At 40.2% G+C, this 17,536-nt stretch overlaps 1 protein-coding gene across 1 annotated transcript; it reads right to left on the bottom strand.

Moving 5' to 3' along the window:
- Positions 1 to 203: 203 nt before the first annotated feature.
- On the bottom strand, positions 204 to 16,624 carry LOC149814978 (GDSL esterase/lipase At4g16230-like). The gene is made up of 4 exons (XM_089990459.1): positions 16,259 to 16,624; positions 15,538 to 15,762; positions 11,902 to 12,148; positions 204 to 496 (listed from the first exon to the last, which is right to left on the bottom strand). The coding sequence occupies exons 1-4, from the start codon at positions 16,622 to 16,624 to the stop codon at positions 204 to 206; spliced, it is 1,131 nt and encodes a 376-aa protein (XP_089846585.1).
- Positions 16,625 to 17,536: the final 912 nt, after the last annotated feature.

The following is a 17,536-nucleotide window of genomic DNA, read 5'->3' as shown; positions in this document are numbered from 1 at the left end:
CATTCCAAGAGACGTTGGATCCATTTCGATTCTTCACAACCAATTCTTTGTTATAAAAAGAAGGTAAAATGTCTTCAACAGATTAATTTTCTTTCTTACGAGACAGGATTACAGTTCTTTCAAAAAAACAAAACTGGAATCAGATCTGCATAGTGCTTATTTGGACACTAAATCTCTGCAGTCATTACATAAAAATTTAGCTTCTATTGAACATCCTTGACATTGGTTACCATGCTCCAAGGTTTGGAAAGCAAACTAGAACCAGATGGTGCTGAGGTACTGATACTTGCTAAATGCTTGACGCTGAAGGGATAGGCTACAGATGTTAGATTGGATGAATATGCCTCACGGCCTAATATAGCATTTGTTGCATCAGTTGGATGGCCTCCATCAAAGAAGAGATACTTGGATCTATCACCACAAACCGTGCCGTGTTCCACACAAGAGCTCCCACCAGTTTCCAACTTGCAGCAAGCCGTTTTGATCTCCTCAAAGCCTATTTAAGGCATAAACTTCATTTTTTAGCAATAGTGCAATGCATCTCATTATGTAGGTGAAAAATAATTAAAAGTCCCTAGATGAGAATGAATAAGAAGATGAGAAGGTGTGGTTCTGTGTTATTTTACTTGGAGAAACCACCCCAGGCACAGAGACCTAGCCGTGCTGGCTCAGCCTGCCATACTTACGGTCTCTGTTTATGTCGACATAAAACTCGGAGGGTTTATCCCTCGACCTCAGGGAGTCGCCAAACTTCGGCTTACGCAGGGGGTGATACTCATAGGATTTGAGCCTAGATTGCCCGTTAAACGGTCTAGGCCCCATCCCACTACGCCAAACGGTCTAGGCCCCCTTTTGTTCTTGGGGGTAGCCTCTCCCCCTAGTTGGGTAGAATACATATATAAGTGTTCTGCCCCAGACACTAGATCAGCCTCCCAAGATGAGCCAATGATGATGCTTGAATGCATACTTTGTTTGGTAGACATTCATGGATGAGTAACGTCTCTTCTCTCATTTGGGTTTTGGGTTTAAGCTTGCATAAAGGTTCTGGTAAGAAATTCTGTTAAATTCTGGTAATAAGAGTAATCCCCAGTTAAAGCCACATTAGAGAGCCATATAGGGATTCAGATGAAAAAGGGCAGTACTGAATCTAACTTCTACATTAATTATCCATCAGATTCAATGTCCGTCATATTGGTATGGAAAAAAAAATCCGGATCTGATTATTAGCTGGATTCTGCTTGCTTTACGAATCCAACTAATCATAGTGGGACTTGGGTCAAATATCGGATAACATTTGATCCACTGATTCCCTATTCATTGGTGCAAAGAAGTTTTGGATCCTCCCCGGGCAATGGTTCTAGTATAACTAGTAAGAAGCTGGAGAGTGATCACACGTTTAATGATGTAGATGGACCATCTACACAGCTATTTCCTAGAGAATATGACCAATACACCTTTCAACAACAAATTTCTTGAAATTATTAAAATAATCAATTGTCTTAAGAAAAACATAGAAAGTTCTTGTGTGAAATAATTCATAGATAGGTTAAAGAATAAAACCTTTAGTTGTAATGAAAAACCAACTATTGCTCGTAAAATTTTTAAAATGTCATCTAAAAGTTAAAGTTTTAAAATACCTATTTAACCTTGCAATAAAATAGAAACAGAAAAGAAAATCTCTCTCTCTCTCTCTCTCTTCAGCCTTCTAGTTCTTACGGTAACTTCCATCTAAAAAAAGCTTACAATAATTTCTTCATTTTCAAAAAAGTTCCCAATTTATAAGATTTGTGTGGACCACTTGTCCTTCATCAGTCATTTCATAAGATTTGAAAACTGGACAGAAGATCTTTCATGAGAGAGAGAGAGAGAGAGAGAGAGAGAGAGAGAGAGAGAGATTATTGCACTAAAATTGAATTGACTAATAATGATTTTAGCTTTGCGTTTTTTATAATCTCAAAAGCTTAGTTGTTTTTTGGAATGTTCTGTTTTTTTTCTCCATTTTTTTCTATAAAATGAGGTTGTTATCTTAATTAGGTTCATTATTGTAAAGTTCACGAAAACATCATGATGTTCACGTGAAGTCTACAAAACATGCAACACATTATTGTTGCGAAATAGATATTATATTGATGCCAAAAACATATTGAGATGACTGAAATTCTTTCTACCGCAACCAGCAGATCCAGTGTTCAGGGCAGAACACTTACATAAGTGTTCCCCACGTAGTTGCTTCCTCCATATAACAAAAGCAGAACTGGGTGTGGACATCAGGTCGGGCTGGGTGAACCGATCAGGAACCTATTAGGGCCCAACAGGCCTGATGGGAGGAACTACGAGCTGCCGAGTGCCCAACCCAATGACTATAAAGTCAAGTTAGGCCGAACATTTTTAGTGCTCGAGTATTAAGATCTTGGCCATGACCTTCAGACAATATTCAATCGGGTCAGGTCAGGGCAAGCCAACCCAAAAGCCTAAAAACATACCCTGCTGCATGGTTGTCACATGTCCCCTTGTAGGCCAAACCCTTCCCCAGGTGGCTCCCATAACTGCCATCTGTCCTAAAGGGCTGCACCAGCTTTCTTGTTGATTGGGGCTCACCCTCTACTGTTGTCTGCCACATGGTCTGGGTGTGGGTCTCACCCTCGCTTAGGAAGAGAGGCCAAAAATGGGACAAGTACTTCGCCTAAGTATTGGATCGGTAGTTTTGACTTTTGAGACCAGAACAAGTAATGGTGCTTTAGGGTTTGTTTGACTGCTTCTCCAAGCTTGAACAAAACACTTGTCTCCAGAACATATTCTGTGCAGAACATGAACAACTGCACTTGTCTAGTGTTTGCTTTGACTAGACACAGACGTGTTACTTATTTTCGGTGTTTGATTTGCACAGTGCAGCCAATTTGAACAGGTATTAAAAAATGAGAGGGTGGTGTATGTTCTCCCCCGATGATTCACTGAATCCCACGTCTGTGTTCGGGGGTCTGAATGAACACCACATATACAAGCACATGGGGCTCGTATTCCCGTGTATATTGACATCACTTAGCATTGGAGTATGGTGTGGTTGCAAAGACTTAAGTACCCTTTCTTGCTATTCTTGCCATAAAACGACGGTTTGAGAAAATGACAAAAATGTCCTTCATTCAAAAAAGGAAAACAAACGGTTCAAAAAAAGGAAAAACATATCCTTCACCTAGAAAGTCAAGGATGATGTTGACTCTTCAAAGTCTACACAGCGAAACGAACCTTAGCCGGCGATCCGATGGTCATTCGGCAAAACAAACCTGAGCCATAAAAAATGTCTGTTTGAACTTTTCATCGTCATCTTCTTCTTCTTCTTTCTCCGTAAAACACTGTACCCCCCCCCTCTCTCTCTAGAGAAGAAATGAAGGGAGGCAAAGAGTTCCCCCTAGAGAAGGCCATGAACATCAACCCTCTCACACTTTCCTTTCTCTTTCTACTTCTGTGCACATCCAGCAGACGATCCTACATTGCTCCATCAAACACCGACTGACCTGCACACTGACTGTAGCATTGTTCAACTTGATTCGTTGTGAAGCCTGATTTAGAGTTTTTTCCCTTACAGGAGGAGGGTCCGGGGGCTCCCCCCCGACGCGGGTACCGCTGCGCGGTCAGCGGGCGGGGGCTCGGGGGGCAGCGCCCCCCGGACCAATTTTTTTTGAGGCCTTGTATAATTTTTTTATTTTCTTTCCCTCTTTTAACTATCGAAAAAGAACAATAAAGTGTTTTGTTAAATCGTGTGGCTCATGTTTCCTTCGGTTGTTTCTTGCTCGAGGTTTTCGTAACACCCCTTCTCACAATTTTTCTATTTTTTTTTTCTGTTTTTTTCTCATAATTTTTTTAGTGACTCCCCTACAGTGATTTTTAGTGTTGTCGGGTCTTCAACGAGCCTCACAATGATTTATAGTGTTGTCCGATCTTCCAACAACAATTTATAGTATTATCGGACCTTCCTACAGTGATTTATAGTGTTTTCGGGTCTCCAACGAGCCCCACAACGATTTATAGTGTTATCCGACCTTTCAACAACGATTTGTAGTGTCTTTCGCAAATAACTATAGCGATTTATAGTGTTTTTGGGTCTCCAACGAGCCCCACAACGATTTATAGTATTGTTGGATCTCACTATAGCGATTTGTAGTATATTCCATAAATCACTATAGCGATTTATAGTGTTAGTCAGTAAGCAAATCGCTACCCGGATTAGGACCAACTTGTCAGTGTCATATCTCCCTAACCGAAGGTCATATTCTAAATTCGTAAAAAATGGTGTTTTTGTTATTGAGTTTAGTTTATTCTTGTAAATTTTCAGCGACTTCTATTGTCATTTCATTCCCCATTTTAACTAAAAACCAGACCCCTATTACAGTGTTTTCGAGTCTCCAACGAGCCCACAATGATTTATAGTGTTGTCCAGTCTTCCAATAGCGATTTGTAGTATTGTCGAGTTTTCCTACAACAATTTGTAGTGTTTTCGGGTCTCCAACGAGCCCCACAATGATTTATAGTGTTTTCGAGTCTCCAACGACCCGCGCCGGGGGAGAGCTCCCGAACCCCCCTCCTGTAAGGGCAAAAACTCTAAATCAGGCTCCACAACTCATCATGTTTAATGATGCTACCCACGTTAGGAGGAGCCCCCAACCCCCCCTCCTGTAAGGGCAAAAACTATGAATCAGGCTTCACAACTCATCAAGTTAACTAAAAACTTCACGCTGGGAGGAGACCCCAAACCCTCCTCCTGTAAGGGCAAAAACTCTGAATCAAGCTCCACAACTCTTCAAGTTGAATAATGCTACCCACACTGGGAGGAGCCCCCAGACCCCTCTCCTGTAAGGGTAAAAACTCTGAATCAGGATCCATAACTTATTTAGTTGAATGATGCTATCCACGCTGGGAGGAGCCCCCAAACCCCTCTTCTATAAGGGTAAAAACTCTGAATCAGGATCCACAACTTATTTAGTTGAATGATGCTACCTACGCTGAGAGGAGCCTCTAGACCTCTCTCCTGTAAGGGTAAAAACTCTGAATCAGGATCCACAACTTATTTAGTTGAATGATGCTACCCACGCTGGGAGGAGCCCCCAAACCCTCCTCCTGTAAGGGTAAAAACTCTAAATCAGGCTCCACAACAATCAATGTGCAGGTTGAATGATGCTACCCACGCTGGGAGGAACCCTCAGACCCCCCTTATGTAAGGGTAAAAACTCTGAATCATGCTCCATAACTCTTCAAGTTGAATGATGCTACCCACGTTGGGAGGAGCCCCCAGACCCCTCTCCTGTAAGGGGTAAAAACTTTGAATCATGATCCATAACTCATTTAGTTGAATGATGCTACCCACGCTGGGAGGAGCCCCCAAACCCTCCTCCTATAAGGGTAAAAACTGTAAATCAGGCTCCACAACAGTCAATGTGCAGGTCAGTCGGTGCTTGATGGAGCAATGTAGGATCTTCTGTTGGATGTGCATAGAAGCAGAAAGAGAAGGGAGCGAGTGAGTGAGAAGGTTGATGTTCATGACCTCCTCCAGAAGAAATTTCTTTCTCGGATAATCCTGCAGTCCAGAGACTGGGTCTTAAATAATCATCTTTGGGGCACTTATGTCTTTACAACCACTCCTTTTCTAGAATCGTCATTTTTCTTTGCACCAATGAAGGAGAGGGTACTTAAGTCTTTGCAATCACATCACACTCCAACGCTAATTAATGCTGAAAAACATGGGGATACGAGATGCACATGCTTACATACGTGGTGCTCTTTGTGACCCCTCAAACATGAGATGTAGCTAACTGCCATGTTCGGAGGGGGGGAACATATAACCTGCTTCGTTAAAAAATGGGTCAGATAGCTTCATTTTGAATCATATGACAGATCCGCCACATCAATTAAGTGTTGAAAATGTTTGGATTAGATTTTAGTTTCGAAGAAGGGGAAGAAAGAGATAAAAAAAGAATAAGGAGAGAGAGAGAGATCCAATGTCTCCATACCTGTTGTTAGTTGTGATCGAGTGTCTTACCGAGCAACTATAGAAAGAAGAATATAATGGCAATATTATTCCGGTGAAGGTCAAAGGCTTTCAGTGGACTCAAGTTTTTATGCCGATGACTCCTTGTTTTTTATTCAAGATAAAGGTTGTTCTGTAGATTTTTTTCTCAAGATCATAACAGAACTGAAGCAGTTTTGGGACTTGGTAAAAAAAATTCCACCTCCTATTTCTATCAAGCCTTTATGGACGTATGATGCAAACCCGATTATTGAAGACTCAGATCCAAATTGAATTATCCAAATACTGAAACTTGTGGAGCCCACCCATGGGACACCACCTCCTATTTTTAGTAATGAAGACTAAGTGGGGCCACCAGTGGATCACCCCCCTCTTATTTATGAGCCTGGAGGCATTGCGGAACCCACCCCATGTCTGCCCTACCTATTTCTAGAGTTTCAAGAAAATCGTGCAAGGGGTATTGTCTCTCTAAGAAATGAAAAGAGAAGTCCAAAGAGGGTTCTAAAAATGGAGAGGAGTATACTAAAAATAGTTTGGTCCAAATAGGCTTAACCAAGAATAGTCTTAGCTTATTTGGGTTTAACTATAATTAATCCCAGCTTATTTTGAGTAACTATATTTAGGTTTTAGCCTATTTGAGTTTACCTAAATTTAGATCTTTAATAAGTATTTACTTTGCAACTTATGAAGGCATTATATGCCCCTATATATAGAGGCCTTGTTTGAGCTTAAAAAATTATGAAAAGAAATGAAATTTGGACTTGTCTTTCTTCTCTCTCTTTAAGGATGACTCTCTCTAGCTCGAGTCCCTACTTTTTAACTCTCTCTCTCTCTCTCTCTCCCAAGGACTAGTCCTTCTCATGTTTAGGTGTGTTGATCCCTAGTGGGTCAGCACTTCAGTTGACCAAGGCCGTTACCAAGTCCCACCTGAATCCAGCGTGCACAACTCCGAATCCCTAGTGGTCTCACCTGTCCTAAGATGATCCCGTGAAGCCCGTGTCTTCCTTAGCTGGACCAACCTTTGTAGCAAACCCTAACCAACTCATACTAAGTCCAGTACATGTAAAGCCTTCCCTTAACACCAAACTAAGTTTATAACTCACCTAACCCATTCAACCCCAACCTGAATTTTGACATTCCTTGAAAAGTAATCAGACTTCATAAAATCATCCATCCCAATTCATAAGGCGTCTAAGTCTAAAATTTAGACCTAGCACACTTTAGGGTGTCTAGTGATCACATGATTTATCGGGCTCTCTGAAAATAAGAATGTGATTTTACAAGTTGGCCGATCTATCCCCAAAATCTAGTCTATCCCTGTCCTGTCTATTCTGCCACTTGTCCAAGTCATATCTCCATGTCACTATGTTTTTTGCCCTTGAAATTGTAATCGTACCTAGTCCAAGGTGTCTAGAGTCTTTCCTCTAAATTTGATATTTTTTGTAGTATCGTTTGAGAGTTCTAAATTTTCTCCCGAAGCTTGTCAGAAAGACTGAACCCTGCTCACCTGAGTTTGACCATTGACATAGACCTTGACCTAACTAAGCCTACCCCTACCAAAAAATTTCTAACTCAGACGTAAGAATGCATCAAGTGGTATCAAAGCAAATAATTCTTCGGTTCTCTATTTTTTTTAAACAATTTTTGTCTTCGTTAGCAAAACTACCAAGAAGAGGACCAACACCAAGTGTGGTGTTGTTGAAAAGCGCATGGTAGATTTCATAAACCAACCTTCAAAGCATAACAAGATTGCTATAACAAGTTCAAGGAAAAGTCTAGGCCATTGGTTTCTAAAAGAACTGTCAAATTGCCGACATGCGAATCGACCCAGGTGCTGCAGCACGTCGATCAAATAGGCAAGAGTGATCTTGTCATCATCCCCAAGGTTGACAAGACTCTCGAAGAATTGTTGAAAGAGTTGCAATCAGACCCAAAATGCAAGGTCTTGGTGTTCCAACTTAGCAAGCAAAAACTACCAGTGCTCTTCCATGAAAAAGAACTCACATGAAAAAATGCAATGTGTAAGCCCAATGAAGCCCCCGACTAGGGTGCATCGTAGAACATCTCCATTATGGGGATTTAAAATGAAACTGGTGGCACAAGCAATGCCATGAGACACACACTGGGGTCATATTAAAAAAAGAACTCCTAAAGAAGTTTGAACCCTCGGTTTACAAAGACCCATATACCTTTCACGAGGGTTGGCCGAAACCCACTTCGATTAATGCATTCATAAGAAGAACTAGGGAGAAAATACGAGATGAGCTCATGGCTTGGGATCCCCAAACCCTAGAAGGATGTTTTGCCAAGGCAGGGGTAGAGGAGAAACAACTAAAAAAATCAGCCTTCATAAAGAAGCTTAGTCGATCTCTTGATTGGCCGAAAGCGCCAATCGAACAAGGAGGAGGAAGCCAATTTAAGGGGATGGCTCTAATGTGAAACCCAAATTTGCTTGGAGGCCTCAAATGGCAAAAGGAGATAAAGTGGGGTCAGCTACAACTTTCAAAATCTCAAGAGCGACTCAAGAGCCCTTCCTTGACATGCTCAATACCAGAAATCAAACTGATAATGAAGAAAGAAGGGATGTTCTCATAAGTTTGGGAACATGTTCACTAAACCTACCTCCTTACATCCCAAGGTTTCCAAGACCCTCATATCCCCTCTAAAGAGCACAAGGTCGTGACCATGTGGTCAAACTACAACATTGAAGACCCTATAGTGTCCTATCGTGGCTATACTGAGGATGAACAAGGCATAAATTTAAAACCCGAAAAGACTGAAGCCACACTCTCTTGGCCTAAACATGCACCCATCGAGGCCTGAGGAAGGTTCCTTGAACCCAACAAAAAAAGTCGAAAGTTTGTAAGAGGTTGCGAAAAAACGACTGCTCCCTTGAAATCAATGTTAGAAAGGAACACCTTTGTTTGGTCGGAAGGATCCAAACTCATCTTTATGAAAATCGAGCAAGCCGTGTGAGGCTTTCTTTTTATCCTTGCTTGAATTTTTTAAAGAGTTCCTTGCGGAGTACAATGCATGCAGTAGAGCCAATCAGATGCTAGAAGGCCACCTAATGACTTTCGTAAACCTTGCCAACCATGGCCAAGCCTTGTCGATGAACATGAAGGAATTGATCACCTATACATTTACAATTGAGAAAAAAGATCAAATTCTTGTGGGAGGCGCTACGTGAGCTTTTAAAATCTCATAGATCGACGTGCCTCAACTCCACTCCAACTAAATTGGGTCACTGAAATACCGAAATACTATTGCGAATTCCAATGTGAGGAGGGCCCAAGAATTTGTGTTGGTGATACTTTATCCCGACCAATAGAGAAAATCACATTATTATTTTTGTAAATTGGTGTAAGATATGTAAGACAAAAAAATAGAAAAAAATTACAAGAGTGGAAGATAACCATTCATTGCCAAGTGTTGGGTGAAGAAGTCTTCTATATGGGAAGATCCCTACTTTCTGGTGATACCTAGATCGCCTCTGATCTCCTCCACCATGATCACTCATCCCTTTTGGGTGGTCGCAAAAAGGTCCTCAAGAGCCTACAAAGAACTAAGGGCGAGTTTCTCTGACCCAAGAAGAAGGAACACATGATGAAGGTGTTGTAAGTTGCAAACCCATCCCAAATTGTCGTGAGATAGACAAGAATGATGACTTATCCCTATTAGATGCTGAAAATAAGAAGTTCATTAAAGGCCCAATGATGGTGAATGCGTCGAAGAATCCCCAATGCTTGAAGAAAGTCTTGAGTTTAAATCCCAATGAAAACATTGACAAAGTGAAAGTCATCCAGATGGTGGAGAAAACTTTGATAATGAAGCTTCTGATGTTTGGAATTGATTCATTAACTATTTTTATCACAGTGGAAGCCAACAATAGATCTTCCACCATCAAGGTGAGCTCTCTCCTCTATAAACTTACATGTGTAGATAACCCATGTGTTGAAAAAATGCATGGGTGATGAGTGGTGCTAAAGGCTGGAAGACAGTCAAACAAATAATATGAAGGGAAGCACCAATCTTGAAGATTGGCTGCACCCTTCAAAAGCATTCTCTCGGATTCTTGCCTAAAAGACCAAGCAACTCTCAAGGGGGAGGGGTGATGGAGATCCAATTGCTAAAGACCCAGATTCAAATTTTGAAGGCATGTATCCAAATTCAGTTATTAAATGATGGAACTTGTAGGGCCCACCCATGGGGCTCCACCTTCTAATTCTAGCAATGAAAACCAATTGGGGCCCACCTTGTAGATTACCCCCTCTTATTTATGAGCTTGAAGGCAATGTGGGACCAACCCTAGGGGCACCCCACCTATTTCTAGAGCTCTATGAAAGTTGTCCAAGGTGCATTGATTGTCTCTCTAAGAAAGAAAAAGATAAGTCTAAAGAGGGTTTTAAAAATAGAGAAGAAGACTCTAAAAATAGTTTGGTACGAGTAGGCTTACCAAGAATAGTCTTAGCCTATTTGGATTTAACTAGAATTAGTCTTAGCTTATTTTGGGTTTAACAAGATTTGAGTTTTAGCATATTTGAGTTTACCTATATTTAGATCTTTATTAAGTATTTGCTTTGCAACTTGTGAAGGCATTATATGCCCCTCATTGACCTATATATAGGGGCATTCTTTAAGCTTGAAAAATTATGAAAAAGTAAAATTTGGACTTGTCTCTCATCTCTCTCTAGGGATGACTCTCTATCTTTAGCTCGAGTCCTTACTCCTTGACTCATCTGTCTCTCTCAAGAGCTAGTCTCTCTCACGTTTAGGTGTGATGATCCCTAATGGATCAACTCACTTCAGTAGACCAAGGCTGCTGCTAAGGCCCCTTCGGCATGCACAACTTCAAATTCTCGGCGGTCTCACCTGTCCCAAGTTGATCTCGTGAAGCCCGAGCCTTTCTCAGCTAGACCAACCTTTGTAGCAAACCCTAACCAACACATCCTAAGTCCAGTAAGTCGTGCAAAGCTTTCCCTTAACATCAAACCAAGTTTAGAACTCACTTAACCCATTCAGCCCCAACCTAAAATCTGACATATATTAAAAATTAGTCAAACTTCGTAAAATTGCCCAGCCTAATTAACCGTAAGATATCTGAGTATGAAATTTGAGACCAACGTACTTTAGGGTGTTTAGTGTCTATCTTCCAAATCTCATCATTTATTGAGCTTTTTGCAAAAGGGAATTCAATTTTACAAGTTGGTAGGTCTATCCCAAAAATCTAGTTTGTCCAAGTCATATCTCCATGTCTTTATATCGCCTGCCCTTGAAATTTTAACTGTACCTACTTCAAGGTGTTCAGAATCATCCCTCCAAATTTAGGATTTTTCAGTGGTATCCTTTGTGAGTTATGAATTTTCTCTCAAAGCCTGAACCCTGCCAACCCTAGTTTGACCATTGGCGTGGACCTTTACTTAACTGAGCCTACATCTGCCCAATAATTCCTAACCCAGGCCCAGGAATGCATCAACTTAGCAGATAATTTGTGAAGCTATGAGTTGATCTAGTCTAGCTCGAAAGCTTTCATCAATAAACCAAATATTGGATTATATATGGGTTGGTTTAATTTGGTTTCAACCATGAACAATGCATCATTTTCATGGGCCATGTGATATCTAGCCATCTGTTTTATACCTGAAAATCTTTTACACTATTTTTTTCATCTTGTACTTTGTATGATAATCATTTTATAAATCTGATTTGCCTTTCGTCTAAAAAAAAACATTGTATGATAATTTGTAAAGCTATCAGTTGATCTGGTTAAATATTTGACTATACATTCCCATGTTTGCTTGATTCAATTTGGTTTAGACCAAGGGACTAGGATGTTTGTGATGATGATATTGGTAGAAGCTAAGTAGAAGAGGGCAACATACCATAAGCAGTTGGGTCTTCCATGATCACGCCAAGAATTTGATAGAGATTAAGGAAAACGAAGTGGGCGCCAGGCATTTCTTCTCTGAATTTGTCTACTGAAAGATTCAAGTGTGAGTTGAATAATGTGGAGGCATGGTTGTACAGATCCATGCAACTCCCGTTGTTTTTGCTTCGAGCAATCGGAGTGCAACCGCTTACTTCTGTAGAATGCAACAGAAACTTCCGAGCTCCCAAACTGTACGTCCACTGCAAATGAATCATAAACACTGGGTCAGCACTTCTAAAATTGCATCTTATCTGGGCAACTGTCTCACTTTAATCATATCTAATCTCATTGACTGTGATTTTCATTCTCCAACTTGGGTGCATGTTTCCTTATCACAAATGAAGCCCCAAGTGTATTTATATTACTAATGGATGTCTTTTATAGTGTTGTGGTTATTCATTGAATGAGGGAAAACGGGAAGTTGTGTGATTGAATCAATCCTTGCATTGAGAAGAATTTCAAGGATAACTAGCAAAAAACAGGTTTTTTGAGGGTAAGATAATAGCATCAATAGACATTTAACGGCAATGTTGATGGAAGTATAACTCTGGGTTTTTTTAATTAACTATGCAAAACTTTTGGTGTTTTTTGGTATTTTCTAATAGTGAAATGTGTTCTTCATTATTGCTAACTTGTTAGGTGGGTTTTTAAAAATTTCCTTATTATTTTTTTTTTTGAAAGGCCAACCCCCACCAGTTATTATTCACCGTACCACTGGGGTTTGAACCAGCAACGGCCTCGCCACAAGGAAACGAGCACTGACAGATCCTACCAACCACGCGGAGCCCTCAATGGTAAATCCTAGTTTTTTTTTTAAGGCAAGCTGGGGTTAGGCAGACCCCTACCAGATATCTCTTAAGCCTCATGTGGCAGAGGGATTGCTTGGCACAGGACCCCGCTTCACATGGGATACCACCTCGGTGGTAATTTCCCTATTAGTTATAAACAATCATTGTTGCTTCATTCAACTTGCATCTTCATGATTCAAGGTTTAGAATCATTCTTGTTGATCACATTGCAGGTATTCATTTTGTTTATCATTTGAAAATTTTGGCTAGGCATTACCCAACAATGTGTGGATTTTCAGCACACATTTTTTTTACCATTTACTGGGTTTTGAGTATTTGAAAAATGAGTAAACTTTGGTGGAAACCCATTAAAAATTGTGGTGAAAAGTAATTCCCTTGAAAAGCATTTTCCATTAAAGCTTTGTTTGAGATCCTTGAATCCAAGGTATGTTGTGGTTTCCCAGTGCTTTCAGGTTTTGGATCAGGTGATATTGAACACATCCCTGTACTGTGGACATCTCCCTACCACCAAGATGTCCAGGTGGTACGGAGATGGCCTTGAGGGAGTCCAAAGCAATGTTGTCAAAATAGTATCGGCTATAGAATCTTTTGGCCAACTGAACCGGTCGACACTGATTCTCAAGTGAATCATTCTGAATCGGCTAAAAAATAATTAAAAAATATTCTGTGCCAATCAGAATTGACACATGATACAACCATTAAAATAATAATTTTAAGAATTTTTTACATTCATTAAAAAATATCTGATTAAGGTTATTTTCATATCGATTTTCTGCTGATACGATACGAATCAGCCGATTCAGACCCATACTGACAACATTGGTCCAAAGGGCTCCCCATGGTGGTGGTACCACCATGATGTGTGGTGACTATTGAAAAAAATCACTACTGACGGTAATTTTCAATATCGTTTGATCCCAACAGGTGCTTTCATGTTCTTTTTTGCTGTTTTGGGATTAGTGGCATTGCCAAAACACAGCATTGGGAATGGTCTTTGCAGCCCCAACGGCACATTTTAACACCACTCACAAGTAAAAGTTTTTAGCAACACTACATTTTGGCCAAGCCATATTTTGGCTGTTTGTGGAAAATAGTGTTTCCATCCTAATGCAAGGCTCCCAAACAGACCTTCATACTAACTTCAAACTAATCAGTTTCGTTCCACTCATCCTCCAATGTCATCGCCCATCTTCGTACCCCTCTTAAATCTTATGATGCAAGTTGTTTTGATCAAATCTGACCTGATTTTTCAATCACAAGATTTTGAGTTTTGTCAACTGTTGATTTTTGAATCATCAACAATTTCTACACACAAGTTGGATTTTGTTGACTTAAGAGTTGTTCTTCACTAAATGAATAATGTAAATCACATCTGTGGAGTCAGATTTGATCAAAACAGCTTGCATCAATAAAATCCTAAGGAGGGGTATGAAGATAGGGATGACATAGGGAATGAGTGGAACCCAATTTGAGAAGTTAGTAGGCTTGTGGCTCAACTTGCTGAGCTCAATTTAGGAGCCCAAACGAGCTTTTGATGAGGAGCTCATGATCCAGATGGAGAGAAACAGAGAAAACCTATTAGGCATGCTCTCAACACAACCTATGTTGCTCAAGCAAAATATTAGAATGACAGAGAATCAATGTATACACTCGATTGAATGAATTTCTAAGTGAGTTCCATGGCTATGTGTTCACCCCTACCTTCTGTGCAATGTTATCAAAATCAAATTGATTCAATCTGATTTGAATCAATCAAATTGACCCCAAATCGATTTGCTTTAGGGTTGAATTGGGTCCTACTAAAAAATAAGACGATTCAATCCTGAATTCAGCCTTTTTTTGGAATTTTTATTTTATGATTTTTTTGAGTTTTATGAAGTTAAATTGACTGATTCGGCCTGATTTGATCTGAGCCTGAATCAGCATATTTTCTGAATAATTTGAAAATTGTTTTCGTTCAGAAACCGATTTTGACATCATTGTTCTGTGCTACCATCACACCCTTCTGAGATTGGGTGCACATTGCCGCTTCCAGTTGAAAAAATTCTAACTAGCAACAGACAATTATTTTGTCCTCCAAAACCAACCTCAGCAGATAATTAGGCTTGAAATTCTCAATAACCTTTGAAACAAATATTAGCAGCATTTTGAAAATATCACTAATTTTTAGCGACATTTTCAAAAGCTGATATAATGCTAAAGAATGCAGTATCCTGAAACTACCACCTATTTTTTCCCAAGATTTTCCAGAGAGAACCAGAATTTTCAATGTATCATGAGTTTTTCCCTTGCCGATTAAGATTTTCTCAGGAACGATATATGTGGCATTGGTAAGAGCCACAGAGAATACAGAGTATGCATGAAAAACGTGAGGATCAGGACATTTTACAAAATGGGGTTCATAAAAGCACCATCTAACCTACTATCAGGGTGTGGTGACAGAGAGGTATCATCTTAAAACAATGCAAATTCTGTGTGCTGAGTGTTGCTTTTAAAGATTAATTATGTGACTGACTAAATGCCACTGTTATAAAATGAGTAATGCCATCAGGAATTCATTGACTGAACACAAGAAGGCATGGGACTCTAAAACATATTGAGCCGAAACATGTGCAGATCATTAATCAGTTTTCTTACTCTACATATCTATCGCTAAAGGAAAATTGAATTTTAGTGGCCATCTAACCTATACCAGACATTCATATCCATAACTGATCATATTCACAAATATTTTTCAATCTTCCAATGTAATATTAAGAAAAGAAGAATGGTTTCTGTACCTTGATTAATTCAGTGAGGTTGCCAATGAGCAAGTCTGTGAATTCTGGTATCTGACAGGGTGTGTCTCCGAAACAACGGTCTAAGTAATCATTGCCACCGGTGTTAAACAAAAATATGCTCTGAGACAGGTAAGAAGAGAGGTTCTTTCCGATTTGAGACTGCAATTCTGGTATTGTCTTCCCGGCGAAGTACTCAATTTGGTAGTGCAAAGGTATTACTGTTGTCTGCAATCCACAAGTAAAAATGCTTATCAGACATTTCAGTTGTCATACTGTTTCTGTCATTTTAAGTTCCACACTTCCATGTATGAATCTGATAATAGTTTTGTTCAAAATATTCTCCCTAATTTTCTAAATTCAAAGAGATCCCAGTTTTATGCAAGTGGCAGGATTAAACTCTGGACTTGAACTCAGTGCATCAAATCACTTAATCAAAGAACCAGGTCGTAGAACAAAACATCAATAGTTCAAAGTACTGTGTAATCTTTGAAGGATTCGAATCTTATCTTTATGATTAGTTTCTACAATGTTATACTACCACTGCGTTACATTCCTTTGTTGTAATAAAGAATCTGTGGCTATTTAGAGAGAGAGAGAGAGAGAGAGAGAGAGAGAGAGAGAGAGAGAGAGAAGGGTGAACTTTATCAGATAATTTTAGTAACATTACAATTGAAAGGATTGTAACTGTGAGAAGAAAAGCTTAAGAAAGAACTATACTTACATCGTCAGTAGTGGAGTCAAGGATCCCAGAGCCAGCAGAGGCATAGTTAACTCCATTAAGGATCGCTGACCCTGTAGTGCTGGGATCTCTGGCACATGGAATGAGTGGGAGGCCCATCATCTGTCCAAGAACATCGGCGAGCGTCCTCTTATTCGTGAATCTGCCGGTGACGGCATAGAAATCTATGCCATACGGCAGATAATTGGCCTTCGCCGTGGTATTGGCAAAGTAGTTGTTGTTGCCACAATCAACTATAGAGTCGCCAAAGATGAAGAGTGCCGGAACACTGCCCGCTTCACTCGACGCTAAAGCACAGAACAGAAGCATGGACAGGTGAAAGAAGAGGGTGAAAGCAGACGACGACATTTAAGAGATAGAGGAGCTCAGCAAGAAAAGGATTGTAACACGAGAGAGCAAAGAAGTCAATCAGTTGCAAATATACAACATGGATTCTCACAATGCAATGCAATGCAATTAGACCCTCATGTCAAGTATGAATTAGGAGCAGTTGGATGCCTTATAAGTATATGCAAATCTAGAAAAGGCTTGCTTCCGAAACCTCTAGTATATAGCCAAGAATGATTAGTGCAATGGCCTATCACCGTCCTTTTCTCCCAACCAAAAAGCAAAGGTAAAAGGGATTGCACGTTTTCAGCTTCCTTATTTAAGCATTTTACTTTGCTCATTTGTCTCAATCCATATCGCCTTGCCTACCATTCAACGAAAGAAGATCAGGTGCAATGTGATTGTATAGTTTTGGTGTGCTGCTGTACCCGATCACCCACCGTCCATCTGCAGTCGGGCTCCACAGCTGACAGGCTGTATCTCAAAGATTGAAGGTTATCATGTGCAGCAGCACACTAAAAGTTTGCAATGACATTGCACCTGATCCTCCCTCCCATTCAAGTTTGGTGGTTAATTAGAATTGTTGGTATGGGGAGGGGGGGGGGGGGGGGGGGGTGTTCATCCGACAGTTTGGTACCTTCTCTTCAAAATAAAAGTGGTTGTCTGGAAGCTATCTGTCAGTCCAAGAACTAAGTCCATATCTATACCATCTAGGAATGACCGTAACGGTCTTGGATGTTAGTTCGTGCAATTTGAATGTGATTTTATTCATATCTGCCATCCACTGTGAAGTTCCTCTATTAGTCAAAGCAACAGTAAATTAAAGACCAATTGGATGGGCCTCTAAGCAAAGATGCAACCGGATATGGTTCACCAAGCTTGGATCTGGTTCGAATGTCCAAACCTTGACCGGTATATGTAAGGTCCACCTGG

This window comes from Nuphar pumila, chromosome 15, assembly GCF_984573655.1.
Source record: "Nuphar pumila chromosome 15, dmNupPumi1.hap1.1, whole genome shotgun sequence".
Lineage (NCBI taxonomy): Eukaryota > Viridiplantae > Streptophyta > Magnoliopsida > Nymphaeales > Nymphaeaceae > Nuphar > Nuphar pumila.
The sequence above is the reverse complement of the archived record's forward strand: the minus strand, read 5'-3'. Positions and strand labels throughout refer to the sequence as shown.

Bases quoted from the DNA above. Each gene is read 5' to 3' on its own strand.
- LOC149814978 (XM_089990459.1), bottom strand. From the start codon at position 16,624: ATGTCGTCGTCTGCTTTCACCCTCTTCTTTCACCTGTCCATGCTTCTG. The intron at 15,763-16,258 runs GTAAGTATAGTT...TGTGGATTGCAG, and splicing joins TTGACTCCACTACTGACGAT to ACAACAGTAATACCTTTGCA. The intron at 12,149-15,537 runs GTACAGAAACCA...ATTCATTTGCAG, and splicing joins ACCTCACTGAATTAATCAAG to TGGACGTACAGTTTGGGAGC.